Below are 17755 nucleotides of genomic sequence, written 5' to 3' on the forward strand. Positions count from 1 at the left end.
ATCCCCAGCACTGCAAAAAACAAATCAACACACACACACACACACACAACTGAGGACAATAATACTGAGAAAATCTATGTAAGAATGGTGGGATTGTATCAATGTTAATATTCCAATTCTGATATTGTACCCTAGTTTGACAAAATGGTCACATGGGGAGAAATCACAGAAGATAAGGGACCTCTGTATTATTCCTTATGAAACTGCATAATGTACAATTAAATCAATAATAATTTCAAAAAAAGAGAGCCTGTAAAATATGATCTCATTCATGTAATGTGTATTTATTTGTGCATTGCATAAAGAGCTGTATGAGAGGACATTCACCAAAATGTTGCCAGTGGTTAACACATGTGGCAAATCTTGGGGCAGCGACTCTCCTCTGAATCATTGCTCCTTCTGGGTCCCATCACGACTTGTCACAATTCCTGTGGCCAAGCTGCAGGCTCCATCAGCACAACGCCAGGACCCTCAGACGCTCTCAGGTGGGACAGATGAAGGAGAGCAGTAAGTTCACTTCATTGCGCACAATGAGCTGATTTGGGTGGATGTTGTCAGGCAGGGCCAGGCTGGAGGTCATTTCCCAAGCGTCCACAAAGGCCACATGGAGGCCAGCAAAGGCAGCTCGCAGGAGCCGGTTCACCTGCAGGGTGAACCAGTCGCTGCCATACACAGACTTATAGCCAGTGTTGGCCAGTTTGATGACCACAAGAGTGCTGGGTTCCCGGTCCAGCAGGGCCATCACAGCTGCCCGAATCCCTGCCAGTCGTCTTGCAAAGACGGATGGAGGGAAGGTGGTGAAATGGGCTCCCAAACCCAGCACCACTACAGTGTGGGGGCCCCCAGCCAGGCCCGCCAGCTCCCTGGCCACGGAGTGCAGGGAGGCCACTGGAGTGCGTTGGGAGCGCAGGGGCCAGCTGTGGGCTCGCCAGTGCAGCACTATGCCCCGAGAGGTCTCCACGGCCATCAGGGGCCCCACCTGATATGTGGCATGTAGATTCACTGGTTTCAGGGCTGTTGGAAGGACGAGAGAGAAGTTTCCATAAGTTACCAAATGACCATGCACCATCTGATGTTACAAATAAAACTTTCTACTCCTGCTTGCTTTACAAGATTGAAGCATTCGGTTCCTAAACTCTAAAACCTCTTCCTATCAGTACCAATGCTATCCATCCAAACTCCTTTACAGTGTACTTTCCTCTTTCCTTTTTTTTCTTTTCTGTGGGGCTGGGGATCAAACCCGTGACTTTGCACAAGGGAAGTAAGGGCTGGACCATGGAGCTCCATCCACAGCTCTGGCTTTTAACTTTCTATGGCATTTGACTTCCCTCTGCTGGCCAACCTCTACCAGAAACTTTCTTCCCTTTTTCCTTCTGTAACACTACACTATCCCATTGTTTCTACCTTTCTGGTTAATCCTTGCCCATTTATTTGCTTCTTTTTTTTTTTTTTTTTTTTTTTTTTTTTTTTTTTGCACTCTGTAAACGAAAGAATCCCCCCAATTCTGCCCCTAGAACCCACTTTCCTTTTTCTTTTAATCTACAATGTGTTTTATTTACTACCTCTTCTTTTAACCTGCACTGTGCACCCCTACACATCTAGAAAGACTAGATGTTTCAAATCAGGACTTAAGTGTGTCCATAATGTACACAGCACTATGGTTGAATAAACTACACACACATAACAATGTTTGGATCTGAAAACATCTTCTAAGTAGGATCTTAAGGGCCTAGAATCCTTCATTTCTTCCATTTCCTTCTCTCCTCTGTCACACGTGACAGAGGCACAATTATCACTCAGATGTGATGTTACAATTTCACTTCCCAAAGTTCTTTTCAAAACACTTCCTTTCTGTGACTTTTAACACAAAGTATTCAAAATGTGTTAGTTTACTAACTCCACTTTTGTCATACATTGTCAATCTCTGTATATCTAGAGACTAGATATAGAATTAGGACTCCCTTGTCCAGTACACACACAATATGTTCAGTACAGCAAAGTTAAATGAAATGCCCCTTACAAGGCAATGGGTAAGTGGGAATTTTCTAGCACACTCTAACAAAATACCTTTTGCAACTTCTTCCCTCCCACCTCCTTCAACCCCATGAACAATCACTGCCAATATACTGTTCAGACGTGGTTTAACAATTCCAAACGGTATATTCCATTAATATCTCAAAGCTATTTACAAAAAGTTTTATTCCACTACTTCTACTTTTAAATATATCAAACACTTATAAATATATAGAAGATGCAGGTGTTCCACATAAAAACATGTCCACTATGCACACAGCATGGATAAATAAAATCACAAACTTAGCAATGGTTAAAATCAGAGGCAGCTTCTAGTAGGACCATATTGTCCTTGAACCTTCCCCTCCTCACTTCTCTCTACTTTCAGTCTGGTGTAAAAGTACAGGTATATGCAATGATTAGAAATGGTTGAACAAATTCGCTTCCAGAAGTCATTTATAGAGGACAAGCTTTCCTATGAATTTCAACACAAAATGTACCAAATGTGCTAATTTTACTACTTGGTCACGCACTGGTGACCTTTGGAACATCTAGAACTAGATGTTGCAAAATTGGGACTTACTTGTCTATTGTATACACTACATACACAGCAAAACAAAATACACAAAACACAGAAAACGGGTGTCTGAAAAGTTCAGGTATAAAGACACTAACATTATCTTTGGCCATCGCTTCCCTCCCACCTCCTTCACATTGCTGAATAAGGACGGATGGTACCACACTGCCCACCGGTGGTTTAACAGCTCCATTCCCAAAAGACAATATTTCATATGAATTTTAGAGAAAAGATGTTTACAAAGTGATATTTTACTGCCTGTATGTTTATCGTACGTATGTTTAGACACTTCTAAACACCTAGACAGAGTAAATATTTCAGGTAAGGGCTCACTGTGTCCACTCTGTACATGACAATCTTGTATAAGATGCACATATGTAACAATCTAACTTGAAAATGTCTTCAAAATATGAGCCCCCTTCACCAATCCAGCAAGACATAATGCTCAAATTTTCAGAAGACAATCTTTCCTAGGAATCTTAACAAAGAACATACAAAATTTGTTTAGTGATTCTACTTCTGTCACACACTGGCAACTTCTTGAACTTCTAGAAAGACTGGATTCTGATTAGGATTTGTTTGTCCTTTACATACACTATGTATACAGCAAAGTAAAACAACTGCACAGACATAAGGAACACTGGTTACTCTTGCCTTATAAGCACTGTTATGGTGCTCCGGAGAACCAGCACGGTATGTGTACTCCTGAACAGGGTTTGGCTATTACTAACCCTCCCTGCAAAAATAAATAAATAATTTTTAGAAATTTTAAAAATTATTAAGAATTTTAGCAAAAAGAAATTTACAAGGAGATCCAAGATGGCGGACTAGAGGGAGGCTGCATTCCTTGTCACTCCGTAACTCCGGTTTCAAGCAGAGGATATCTGTTCCTCGGTGAGGCAGTTTTTACTGCTTATCGATCCCCTGGTGTTTACCCCATTTGTCTGCTGTGATGACCTACAGTCTGCCAGCATATCGACACCTTTTTTGAGTGCAGATTGCTCACTGTCATCCGCCATCTGCCTGCCTCTCACCTGTCCATCGCCTGCCTTACACTTATCCATCACCCAACGCACGAGGTTCACCTCCCGATCATCCGACAACAGTCAGCAAACTGATCGCCAACTGCCAGTAGAGCACCATCTGCCTGCTGTTGCCTGGAAGTTCTCTGCCACAGTACCTGCAGGTTTGATTACACGTGGCTGCCGCCATTTTGAGACAACAGCCAGGCCCCGTAGGACCCCTGGCCGACTGACTGAGTCCCGTCTCCAGGATTCCTCAGTCTGACCGATCACTCCCTGCCTCTGGGACCCTCACATCAACTGACTGCTCCCTGCCGCCAGGGCCCCCAGACCAACTGACTGCGCCCTATCACTGGGACCCCAGACCAACTGATTGCACCCGGCATCCAGGACCCCACAACCACACCAAACACATGGAACCTCCAGGACCCCTGTCGGACCAACCACATCCCGCCTCCAGGACCTCCAGCTGACCACATACACCCCTGAACTGTAGCTCCCCATTTGCCAACACATTTCGAAGCCAGAGCGGCCATCTTGGATAATCCTGGAAGCCAGAGCTCCGATCTTTAGGTGGGGCAAATCCCATCCTGAGACGCGTGCTGGAGACTTGAGGCTCCCTGTCAGGTACCTCTCATGCATCAGGCTACTGAACACTGGGAAGTTTCATTAGTATATGACTGTTATACCGTAGATTTTCTTTTTTCTCCTTTTTAAAAAATTTAAGTTTTTTTCTTTACTTTTCTTGCTCTCTTTTCCTTTTGTTTACCTGTTCCCTCAGAGTCTCTTTCTCCCTTTTTTGTATGCTAATATCCAATTTCTTTTGATTACACTCTCACCCTTTCTATTTTCTAGAACTTCTATATATTCTTTTCTTATCCAATTAACAGTCACATTCTACATCCCTCTGCATCCTCTTTGTCCTCCGTTAGAAACTGCAGACCTTAGTGCAAACCTGTTTGTTTTATCGAAGGTAATATTTGAACTCATTCTGTTTACTATGACAATTTTGTTATTGTCCCCATAGGGGCTATTTGGTCTAGGATTGTATAGTGTCTGATTTGGGCACTGCTAATATTGATGTCCCTTTAAAAAAAGGGTTTTGGAAACCTATAGGGCTACTCTAAGCCTATAGGGGGAAATCTGCAATACTCCAGATCTGCACTGCTAGAGGGGAAGATACATGAACAACATGAAAAAACAAGGGAAGAAAATGATCCAAACAAATCTAGATTCTATATTAATAGAATCCAATGACAGTATGTTAGAAGAAATGTCAGAAAAGGACTTCAGATTATACATGATTAAGATGATTCACGAAGCAAAGGATGAGATAAGAGAGCAAATGCAGGCAATGAATGATAATACCAATAAGCTGAAAGAGCACCTGCAGGAAGCAAAAGATCATTTCAACAAAGAGATAGAGATTCTAAAAAAAAAAAAAAAAAAGGAAATCCTTGAAATGAAGGAAACAATAAACCAAATAAAAACTCAATGGAAAGCATCACCAGAAGACTAGACCACTTGGAAGACAGAACCTCAGACAATGAAGACAAAATATTTAATCTTGAAAATAAAGTGGCCCAAACAGAGAAGATGGTAAGAAATCATGAACAGAATCTCCAAGAACTATGGGACATCATGAAAAGACCAAATTTAAGAATTATTGGGATTGAGGAAGGCACAGAGATATAAACCAAAGGAATGAACAACCTATTCAATGAAATAATATCAGAAAATTTCCCAAACCTGAAGAATGAAATGGAAAATCAAATACAAGAGGCTTACAGAACACCAAATGCACAAAATCACAACAGATCCACACCAAGGCACATTATAATGAAAATGCCTAACATTCAAAATAAAGATAGGATTTTGAAGGCCGCAAGACAAAAGCATCCGATTACATATGGGGAGAGACTAATACCGATAGCAGCAGACTTCTCAACCCAGACTCTAAAAGCTAGAAGGGCCTGGAATGACATATTTCAAGCTCTGAAAGAACATGGTTGCCAACCAAGAATCCTGTACCCAGCAAATCTTAACCTTCAGATTTGAAGATGAAATAAAATCCTTCCATGATAAACAAAAGTTAAAAGAATTTACAAATAGAAAGCCTGCACTACAGAATGTTCTCAACAAAATATTCCATGAGGAGGAAATGAAAAACAACAATGGAGGTCAGCAAAGGGAGGAACTACCTTAGAGAAAAAACACTCAGGGAGAAACCAAGCCAACTTAAAAACCAAAAATAAGCCAAATGACTGGGAATACAAATCATTTCTCAATAATAACCCTGAACGTTAATGGCCTAAACTCCTCAATCAAAAGACATAGACTGGCAGAATGGATTAAAAAGAAAGACCCAACAATATGCTGTCTGCAAGAGACTCATCTCATAGAAAAAGACATCCACAGACTAAAGGTGAAAGGATGGGAAAAAACCTACCACGCACATGGACTCAGTAAAAAAGCGGGGGTTTCCATCCTTATATCAGATAAAGTGGACTTCAAGCCAAAGTTAGTCAGAAGGGATAAAGAGGGACATTTCATACTGCTTAAGGGAACCATAAATTAGGAAGACATAACCATAGTAAATATTTATGCTCCAAACAATGGTGCATCCCTGTACATCAAACAAATCCTTCTCAATTTCAGGAATCACATGGACCACAACACAAGAATTCTGGGTGACTTTAATGCACCGCCATCACCACTAGATAGATCTTCCAAACAAATTCCAACCAAAGAAACCATAGAACTCAATAACACAATCAATAACCTAGACTTAATAGACATATATAGAATATTCCATCCATCAACGAGTGGATGCACTTTCTTCTCAGGAGCACATGGAATCTTCTTGAAAATAGACCATATGTTATGCCACAAAGCAGCCCTTAGGAAATGCAAAAAAATAGAGATACTGCCTTGTGTTCTATCAGATCATAATGGACTGAGAGTAGAAATCAATGACAAAATAAAAAAGAGAAATTACTCCAACACCTGGAGACTAAATAATATGCTATTGAATGAAACATGGATAACAAAAAACACCAGGGAGGAGATAAAAAAATTCCTAGAGGTCAATGAGAACAACGATACAACATATCAAAATCTCTGGGACACTATAAAAGCGGTACTAAGAGGAAAATTCATTGCATGGAGCGCATTCCAGAAAAGAATGAAAAGTCAACAACTAAATAATCTAACTTTACAGCTCAAAGCCCTAGAAAAAGAAGAACAGAATAACAGCAAAAGTAGCAGAAGACAGGAAATAATTAAAATCAGAGCTGAAATCAATGAAATTGAAACAAAAGAAACAATTCAAAAAATTGACATAACAAAAAGTTGGTTCTTTGAGAAAGTAAACAAAATAGACAAACCCTTAGCCACACTAACAAAGAGAAGGAGAGAGAAGACTCAAATTACTAAAATACATGATGCAAAAGGGAATATCACGACAGACACCACTGAGATACAGAACATAATGAGAAGCTACTTTGAAAATCTGTATTCCAACAAAATAAAAACTACCGAAGACATTGACAAATTTCTAGAGACATATGCTCCTCCCAAACTGAACCAGGAGGACATACACAATTTAAACAGATCAATATCAAGCAATGAAATAGAAGAAGCCATTAAAAATCTACCATCCAAGAAAAAACCCAGGATCAGACGGATTCTCAGCCGAGTTCTACAAGACCTTCAAAGAAGAACTCATTCCAATACTTCTCAAAGTATTCCAGGAAATAGAAAAGGAGGGTACCCTATCGAACTCATTCTATGAAGCTAATATCACCCTCATACCCAAACCAGGAAAAGACACATCAAGGAAAGAAAATTTTAGACCAATATCCTTGATGAATATAGATGCAAAGATCCTTAACAAAATATTGGCAAACCGTATCCAAAAACATATTAAGAAAATTGTGCACCACGATCAAGTTGGGTTCATCCCTGGAATGCAAGGATGGTTCAACATTCGTAAATCAACAAACGTAATCCATCATGTCAATAGACTTAAGGATAAGAATCATTTGGTTATTTCAATTGACGCAGAAAAAGCATTTGACAAAATACAACACCCCTTCATGCCCAAAACACTAGAAAAAGTAGAGATAGTAGGAACATACCTGAACATTGTAAAGGCTATTTATGCTAAGCCCATGGCCAACATCATTCTTAATGGAGAAAAACTGAAACCATTCCCTTTCAAAACGGGAACAAGACAGGGATGTCCTCTTTCACCGCTTCTATTCAACATTGTCCTCGAAACTCTAGCCAGAGCAATTAGGCAGACCAAAGAAATTAAAGGGATACGAATAGGAAATGAGGAACTTAAGCTGTCACTATTTGCAGATGACATGATTCTATATTTAGAGGATCCAAAAACCTCCTCCAGAAAACTTCTAGACCTCATCAATGAATTCAGCAAAATAACAGGCTATAAATTCAACACGCATAAATCTAAAGCATTTTTATACGCAAGTGACAAAACAGCTGAAAGAGAAATGAGGAAAACAACTCCATTTGCACTAGCCTCAAAAAAAATAAAATACTTGGGAATCAATCTAACCAAAGAGGTAAAAGATCTCTACAATGAAAACTACAAAACATTGAAGAAAGAAATTGAGGAAGACCTTAGAAGATGGAAAGATCTCCCATGTTCTTGGGTAGACAGAATTAATATTGTCAAAATGGCCATACTACCAAAAGTGCTATACAGATTCAATGCAATTCCAATTAAAATCCCAATGACGTACCTCACAGAAATAGAGCAAGCAATCATGAAATTCATCTGGAAGAATAAGAAACCCAGAATAGCTAAAGCAAGCCTTAGCAGGAAGAATGAATCAGGGGGTATAGCAATACCAGAACTTCAACTATACTACAAAGCAATAGTAACAAAAACAGCATGGTATTGGCACCAAAATAGACAGGTAGATCAATGGTACAGAATAGAGGACATGGATACGAACCCAAATAAATACAATTTTCGAATACTAGACAACGGTGCCAAAAATATGCAATGGAGAAAAGATAGCCTCTTCAACAAATGGTGCTGGGAAAACTGGAAATCCATATGCAACAGAATGAAACTAAACCCCTATCTCTCACTTTGCACAAAAATCAACTCACAATGGATCAAGGACCTTGAAATCAGACCAGAGACCCTGCATCTTATAGAAGAAAAAGTAGGTCCAAATCTTCACCTTGTTGGCTTAGGATCAGACTTCCTTAACAGGACTCCCATAGCACAAGAAATAAAAGCAAGAATCAACAACTGGGATAGATTCAAACTAAACAGCTTTCTCTCAGCAAAGGAAACTATCAGCAATGCGAAGAGAGAGCCTACAGAGTGGGAGAATATCTTTGCCACTCATACTTCAGATAGAGCACTAATTTCCAGAATATATAAAGAACTCAAAAAACTCTACACGAAGAATATAAATAACTCAATCAACAAATGGGCTAAGGATATGAACAGACACTTCACAGAAGAAGATCTACAAGCAATCAACAAACATATGAAAAAATGTTCACCATCTTTAGTAATAAGAGAAATGCAAATCAAAACTACACTAAGATTCCATCTTACCCCAATTAGAATGGTGATTATCAAGAATACAAGCAACAATAGGTGTTGGAGAGGATGTGGGGAAAAAGGTACACTCATACATTGCTGGTGGGGCTGCAAATTAGTGCAGCCACTCTGGAAAGCAGTGTGGAGATTCCTTAGAAAACTTGGAATGGACCTACCATTTGACCCAGCTATCCCACTCCTCGGCCTATACCCAAAGGACTTAAAATCAGCATACTACAGAGATACAGCCACATCAATGTTCATAGCTGCTCAATTCACAATAGCCAGACTGTGGAACCAACCTAGATGCCCTTCAATTGATGAATGGATAAAGAAACTGTGGTATATATATACAATGGAATATTACTCAGTTATAAAGAATAATAAAATTATGGCATTTGCAGGCAAATGGATGAAATTGGAGAATATCATATTAAGTGAGATAAGTCATTCTCAAAAATCCAAAGGACGAATGATCTCACGGATAAGCGGATGATGACACATAATGGGAGGTGGGAGGGGGGCAAGAATGGAGGAAGGAGGAACTGTGTAGAGGGAAAAGAGAGGTGGGAGGGGTGGGGGGGAAGGAAAAAAATAATGGAATGAATCAAACATCATTACTCTATGTAAATGTATGAATATGCAAATGGTATGCTGTTACTCCATGTACAAACAGAAACAACATGTATCCCATTTGTTTACAATAAAAATAAATTTAAAAAAAAGAAATTTACAAAACACGTTATACTTTACCACTTCTACTTTTAACGTATATCAGGCACTTCAGAACATCTAGGACTATATTTCAAAAAAAGTACACAGCTTTATCAAGTATATATACAGCACTGACGAATAAAACACACACACACACAAAACAGTGATTATAAGATGAAAAACGTCTTTTTCACATCATCAGCCTGGCACAGGACCTTCTTCTTCTCCAGGTTATCTCCATGTCCTCTACACTGAACAAACGTGGACAGGCGTCGCTCCTGGAGGTTTAGCAACTCCATTTCAAAGTCACTTCCACGTGTCACTTCTTGTCTGTTTTTTTTTTTTTTTTTTTTTTTTTTTTTTTTTTAACAAACGGGCATTTACAAGACATGTCATAGTCTAGTGGGCAACCTCTTTTCATCTAGAATGTCCAGATGTAGCAAAAGTTGTAAAAGTTTGGGGGTAAAGTTGAGAGCAGCTTTTTCATATTATGGACACAGGTCTTCTACGAACACCCTTTCCAAAGGGCGGTGGGCACCTCCAATTGGTCACATGTTTCTCTCTCTGGTAGAACAAAGAGCCGCGGTCCTCTGGGCTTCGCTCACCTTCCCGGACCGTAAGGCCTTCGTGGGCTTCGTCGGGACCGAGAGAGGTCTCTAGGAACCGCGCGTGAACCGGCGGCGGGGCCCTGATCTCCGGCTCCGCTGTGCATCCCCGGGGCTCGCTCTCCGGCGCGCACTCGCCTTCCCGGGTCCTCGAAGACCTCTCCGGCCTCCGCTGTCATCGCGCCACCCACAGGCGCCCGGTCCTCAGCGGCGGACTGGCTTGGGCGGGACAGTACAGGGTCAGAAGCCCCGGCAGCCCGCGGATCCAGGCTCCGACACCTGGATCGCCACCGCCATCGGGTCATCCGGGCGTGGGGAGAGGCTCGTGGTGCTTCCCAGCCTGGACCCGGTCTCTGCAGTCGTATCCGGAGCTCCGGGTGTCTGCAGGGCAGAGGCAGCGGCCTATCCCTGGGTCCCCAGCGCACCCTCCGGCCTGGGGCCAGGCACCCTACGGGCCGGGGAAGCGCGCCCGCACTCTGCTGGAACTCCTGAGCATCCACTTTCTTCACCATCGACCTTCCTTCTGAGAATTCGTTCATTTCCACCACTTCAGTTTTTGTCTAAGATCTGATGCTTCCTGAGCTTCAATTTAACGTGCCCAATCAACTTTTCAAAATTTTCTTCGTTGCCTCGAATGCAATATGGATAAAATGAATCTATAATCTCCGCACCAATCTCGTTTTCTGTTTACTGAACTTTCCTGCCACCCCTTGCCAGTCAGTTATCATCTTGAGTCACCTTTCAATGTTTTGTTGTTTTTGGTACCAGAGATTGAACCCAGGGGTGCTTAACCACTGAACCACACCTCCAGCCCTTTATATTTTATATTTTGAGACAGGGTCTCACTAATTTGTTTAAGACCTCGGTAAATTTCTGAGGCTGGCTTTGAACTTGTGATCCTCCTGCCTCAGCCTCCCTAATCCCTGGGATTACAGGTGTGCACCCGGGGTTTTATCTATTCTCTTAGCTCGGTGTGGGGAAGGCCTTCCTCAAATCAAATACCTCTCTGTTTCCTAATTTAAAAGGGAAATAGTTCAACAAGTCTCTTGGTTCTTCATACTATAAAATTCTATCAAATGCAAACTATGTTGCAGAGACAGAAAGCAGAAGAACAGGGGGGAATTACCAAAGGGTATGAGGAAATTTTCCTGGGTGATGTATATGCTAATTATCTCATTTTATGAAGGTTGAAGGTTGTTTCATGAGTATACACGTGTCATAATTTTAAATAGCTGCCACTCATGGGTCAGTCAGATCTCAACTAGCTGTTTTGTTGTGTTTTCTGGGCCTCCTGCATGCTAGGCAAGTGCTCTACCACTGAGTTATATCCCCTGCCCTTTCTCAATTTTATTTTGAGACAGGCTCATCTTGTGATCCTCTTGCCTCAGTCTCCCTAGTACCTAGAATTACAAGTGTATGCCACTGTACCCAGCTCAACTGACTGTTTAAAATAAAGGGGAACCTCAAATTAGACAGGTGACAACATGGCTGATTTCTGAACTTTGCAGGATACCAAGAAAGTCCCTGAGCTTCTGGATATAATATAGGTGGACTTCCCTTAAAACCATGGTAAACAAGTGTGACAATCAGCCTGTTGATAATTTTATGATCGAATTTATAAAGATTATGGGTACTGAACAGTGGTCCTAGTATGACAGGCATTAGGCTAGCTTTTCTATTATACCTTCCTACTTCTCAGACATCTGAATCAAACTCTGTGTGTAAATCAAACTCTGTGTGTGTGTGTGTGTGTGTGTGTGTGTGTGTGTGTGATGCTGGGAATAGAACCTTGGGCCCTACACATGCTAGTAAAGTGCTCTGCCACTCAGTTTAAATATCAGGCCCCCCAGATTTATAATATCTTTGAACTAGGTACTGGTTGCTTGGAAAATAATTTCACTTAAAATCACTGCTAAAGATGCTGTGTATTTGCTTTTGTTTTTGGAAATGGGAGGAAGGCACTAATTTGGGGGAGGATGGGAAAGCTACATACATTCAGCAGAACTGACTCCATCATCCTTACCTGGTCAGGGAAACACCGTCTCTATCAAGTGACTGGTCAAGACCAGCAACAAATCCAACAACAACAAACTTTGAAGTGCAGGGTGGTGGGTGAGACAAAATTTTGTACTTTGTGGCCGGGTGTGGTGGCGCTTGCCTGTAATCCCAGAGGCTCGGGAGACTGAGGCAGGAGGATTGAGAGTTCAAAGCCAGCCTCAGCAAAAACAAGGTGCTAAGCAACTCAGTGAGACCCTGTTTCTAAATAAAATACAAAATAGGACTGGGGATGTGGCTCAGGGATTGAGTGCCCCTGAGCTCAATCCCTGGTACACCCCCCAAAATTTCTTGAACTTTGTGTTTTTCTCATTTTAATTTTCCTTGAGAGATTCACTTATTTAGAAAGTAAATGAGGCCTCTTGGAATCACCACACATTGTTGTTTGAAAGGTTTGGTGCTCTCGTTTGAGCTCCATGGTAACTAAACCAGGAAAGCAGCCCGATGATAACCCTGCCCTCCTGGCCTACTGGACTTTCAGGAGGACCCAACATCCTGCCCACCTCTCGGCCAAGCACAGCAGCTTCTTTCAAAGCCCTCTCTGGTCACCTTTTCTTCATGAATCCCCACATGTCTTACCCCTCCCTCATGGTCACTCACAGGGCACTGTGTCACGTAGATATTCCCACCACTGCCGAAGTGTGGAGTCCCCCATCATATGCACGATGTTGCCAGCCAGGCAGCCCAGGATGCTGTCGCCAGTGGGGAAGGACTGGCCAGAACAGGACAGTGAGTGCCACACATCTTGGTGGTAGAAGCCAGAGGGCTTTGGCGCCAGAAGGCCAGGGTGGCACTTGGTCTGTGGAGATAGGACTGTAGGAAGGAGAAAAGCAGAACAGGATAAAGCACAAAAAGAACTAATATGAACATCTTAGAAGATGTCAGGTACTCTTCTGATGTGATTTACAAGTATTTGTTTGTTTGTTTGTTTACTCTTTGACAAAAACCTATGAAGTACCATTCTTATCTCCAGTTACAAGTAGGGACACGGGGAGATGAAATGTTAAGCAATTTGTGATCAAGAATAATGATTGGCAGTTCAAAAATTATGAATAGAACTCCTATATGATACAACAGGACCACTTCTGGGTATATACTCAAAGGAAGTGAAATCAGGGTCTCAAAGAGATCATCCGCACTCACCCGTTCATTTGGGTATTGTTCCCAATGGCCAAGACATAGAAATAACTGAGTTCTATCAATGGGGATCAGTGGATAACGAAAATGGGACACACACACCCGCAGAGGAATATTATCCACTCTTAAGAAAGGACATCCTGCCATTTAGAACAACATGGATGAACTTGAAGGGCATTATACTAAGGGGAATAAGCCAGACAATTGGGCCTGATGCACACATTCTGAAAACCCAGCAACTTGGGACGCTGAGATAGGAGGGTTGCAAGTTCAAGGCCAGCCTCAATGATTTAGCAAGGCCCTATTTCAAAATTTTTAAAAATAAATAAAAGGGTTGGGAATGTAGCTCCGTGAAAATGCCCGTGGGTTTAATTCCCAGTACCCCTACCACCTGCCAAAAGAAAGAAAGAAGCAAGCCAGATAGAGAAAGACAAATACCATACGATCTCACATATGTGGAATCTAAAAATCAATCTTAGAAACCGAGTAGAAAATACACGTACATATGAGCACACCAAAAAAATAAATATATAAGGATAGGGCCTGGTCTATGTTGGGGAATGGGTAGAAGCACGGAAGAAATAAAAATGGAATGTAATAAGCAGATGTTGACTCTAGATAACTGATACTATAACATTCACTTTATATACATTTTATATTTATGTAATAAAATATTTGTATGCTAAAAGAAAGAAAGAAAGAAAGAAAGAAAGAAAGAAAGAAAGAAAGAAAGAAAGAAAGAAAGAAAGAGAAAGAAAGAAAGAAAGAAACAGTAGAGTGAAGATTGCTAGGGACTTGGGAAGAGGGGGAAATGGAAGATTTTGGTCAAAATGTACCAACTTTCATTTATAAGATCAATAAGTTCTGGGAGTGTAATGTATAGCATGGTGACCATAATTAATAATAACTGTATTACATACTTGAAATTTTCTAAGAGATTAAGTATTCTGTTATCCTTATCCCACTAAAAATAATAATAAAAATAAAACAACCAGGCAAACTATGTAAGACAAGGGATGGGCCAACTAGCTCAGTTGTGGCTGATTGTTTCATAATGTGTACCTACACTGTACCATCACGTCGGATGCTTTAAAAACGCACAATTTCATTTGTCAATTATTCCTTGATATAGCTAGGAAAATGAAAGATCTAAAAGAACAAGAAGGAAACCCTGCCTTCTGTGAAAAACATGGTTGATCCTCAGAGACATCATGCTGGGTGAAAGATGCCAAAGAAGGAGAAACACTACGGGGCTTCACTTTCACGAGGGACCCGAGGGATCTAAATGAACAAGACTCAAGAGGCAGATGGCAGAAGGGCAGTTGCCACAGACTTAGTTGCAGAGAAAGCAGAAAGGTGCTGGGGGGGAAAGAGACGAAGTTTCAGTTGTACAGGATGAGTAAGTTCAGGAGATCGACTGTACAGTCCAGAGTCAACAGTTAACAACACTGTGTTGTTTTTATTATTTATGGCCAAACTAATCAAGCTGTATATTTACAGATTGGAAGCTGTAGTTAACAATACTGTATTGTATATTGAAAATTTGCTAGGAGAGAAGATCTTATGTCAACTGTTTTATCACACACCATAACAGTAATAATAGATACAAAGGGCAGGAGGAAAATTTTGGAGGTGATGAATATATTTTTTTAAACATTTATAGACTATTTAATTAAAATATAATTACAGTAGGGGACTGAAGCATACACTTTCCTTCACTCATAGAACATCTCTAGATCTACCGGGTATGAAATGGCACTCAGTTCCCTCTACAAACATAACATTCTTGCAGGAAAAGTTCCCTGCCCCATTACAGTAATCTATTTTGAAACAGAGATGGAAAAGAAATCTTCAGTGTTCTGCATATTCCTAAAACTGCAAAACAAAAATCGAGCTCTTTAGTCACAAAGTAAGATTTTAAAGTCACATTTATTCTCCATCTTCTGTCCCTCACTGCCGTCACCCTTCAAGTGTAACCTTTGGAAGATGAGTATGTTTACAGCACAGATTGGGGTGATGGTTTCATGGGTGTGTATTTATGGCCAGCTTTTGGTATGTCAATCATATCTCCATGAAGAGATTTCAAATCAGAAAAAAGTGACTGGCAGGGATAGCATGTGAATCCAGGAAGTGTGGTGTGTACTAACCCCTGTGCTCTACTACCCTGGAGGGGAGAGGTTAGTCTCTCAGTCAAGGAATAAAACCCATGTAAGCCCATCATCAACCTCCACGCCCAGCATGACTCAGTCCCACTCACCCAGACTGATGTTTTCTGTGGTTGCTGGTCTGATCAGAATTGGAGCAACACCCTGAGGGAGCAGCTTGTCAGTCACTTTCCTGGAGAAACAGGGAGGGGGAGCTTTGTGGGAGGGCGACCTGGTGAAAATTTGAATTTTACTACAGGGATTTGATGATTGACTTGTGGTTTCCACTCTAATTCCAAAAAGGAATGAGAACATTGCACTAGATTTAGCACATTTATAATTTGGACAGTTACAATAAAGACAAAAAATGATGGAAGGATTTGAAAAATCTTATCAGGAGGCTGAGGGAGGGACTTTCTGCATTTTTGAACTCTTGGCTTACTAATAGTCGAGGTGAGGACCAAGCCAGATCATAGAGTTCTCTTTTCCTATAAATGGAAGTACACAGACTGCCAGGGAGGAAAATCTCTTCCTAGTGCTAACTTCTGGAAGGAAGGGGAGTCGAAGAATTTTTGGTTGTTGGTACACGGACACTCAGACAATGGGGGATATACCTCTCCACTTTTTGAGTCGGGTTATGCCTGCTGATTTCCAAAGTTACAGTAAGAAATAAAGAAGTGGTTTGGGATGGTAGCTTTACAGCGCAAAAACCTAACAAATACCCCCTTAGCCAAGCAAACGAGGTTAACACCAATAGGCACGAATCATGTTCATAGTAGAACCCTTGATGTAATGTGATGGAAATGTAATCTACTTCCATGATCTTCCTCCCCAAGATACACAATCCCAATCTAACCATAAGAAAAAGACATCAGATGCATTTTCAGAGAGGGGGAATCCCACAATAAAATTGACAGTACTTCTCAAAAACTCAAGGTCATCAAAGACGAAGTCAGAAAGACTGTTAAACCAAGAAAAACCTAAATATAACTTGAATGGGGTAACTTGAATGGGATCTTGGGTACGAAATAAAAGACATTAGTTAAAATCTAGGGAAATTTAAATAAACGATGGACTGTAATTTTAATAATGCCTCACCACAGGTTCATGAATTGAAACAGAGGTACCACATTCATGTAAGATGTGAATCAGAAGAGATGCTATGCAGGAAATGAAATATGGAAACTCCATGCTATCTTCTGCTTCTCTGTGAATCTAAAATTGTTCTAAAAAATAATGTTTATTCATTTAAAAACTGGATGCATAGTTGTTTACCTAATATGAAAATATTTGTCTACAAAACTCTCATGCCTCAATGTTCACAGCAGTCTTATTTATAATGGCCTAAGCTGAAAATGACTTAGATGTTCATGGAGAGGTGAATGGATAATCAAATGGTGCTATGTCTGTAGGACACAAGCCATTCAGCAATAAAAAGGAAGAGCTACTGATATACAGTAGTGTAGATGAGTCTCAGAAACATTTCACAGACCCAAAAGCAGATGCAAGACTGTCTACTGTGTGATTCTGTTCTTATGCAATTCTAAAAAAAGGCAAAACCTATACTTACTGTCAGAAGGCTATTGGTTGTCTGGGGCTGGAGGTTAGCAGAGGAAATTGACAGAGAAGGGGCACAAGAGACCCTCAGGGGAGATGAAAATGTTCTCTAGCTTGACTGTCTGGGCAATTACAAAACACATTGACCAGCATATTAGAGACATGTTTACATCATTGCATGTAATTATACTCACTATATTTGATTTTTTAATTGTTTAAACAAAAAGTTAAAACCACTCCAGTCTTCCATTATTTATTTTTGTTGTTGTTTTGGGTACTAAGGGTTGAACCCAGGCGTGCTTAACCACTGAGCCACATCCCCAGACCTTATTTTATTTATT

At 40.8% G+C, this 17755-nt stretch overlaps 1 protein-coding gene across 1 annotated transcript in view; it reads right to left on the reverse strand.

Moving 5' to 3' along the window:
• Positions 1-472: 472 nt before the first annotated feature.
• Positions 473-17755, reverse strand: part of LOC306649882 (NXPE family member 3-like) — a gene marked incomplete at its 5' end in the record, with an annotated part of 29455 nt that continues 12172 nt past the window's right edge. Inside the window, 3 exons of the mRNA XM_079121321.1 lie at positions 473-1014; positions 13177-13389; positions 15971-16050. Of these exons, the coding sequence (XP_078977447.1) occupies positions 482-1014; positions 13177-13389; positions 15971-16050 (826 nt within the window). The 3' untranslated portion in view covers positions 473-481. The remainder of the gene's footprint in view (positions 1015-13176; positions 13390-15970; positions 16051-17755) is intronic.

Source organism: Sciurus vulgaris (assembly GCF_902686455.1).
Source record: "Sciurus vulgaris genome assembly, chromosome: 18".
Taxonomy (NCBI): domain Eukaryota; kingdom Metazoa; phylum Chordata; class Mammalia; order Rodentia; family Sciuridae; genus Sciurus; species Sciurus vulgaris.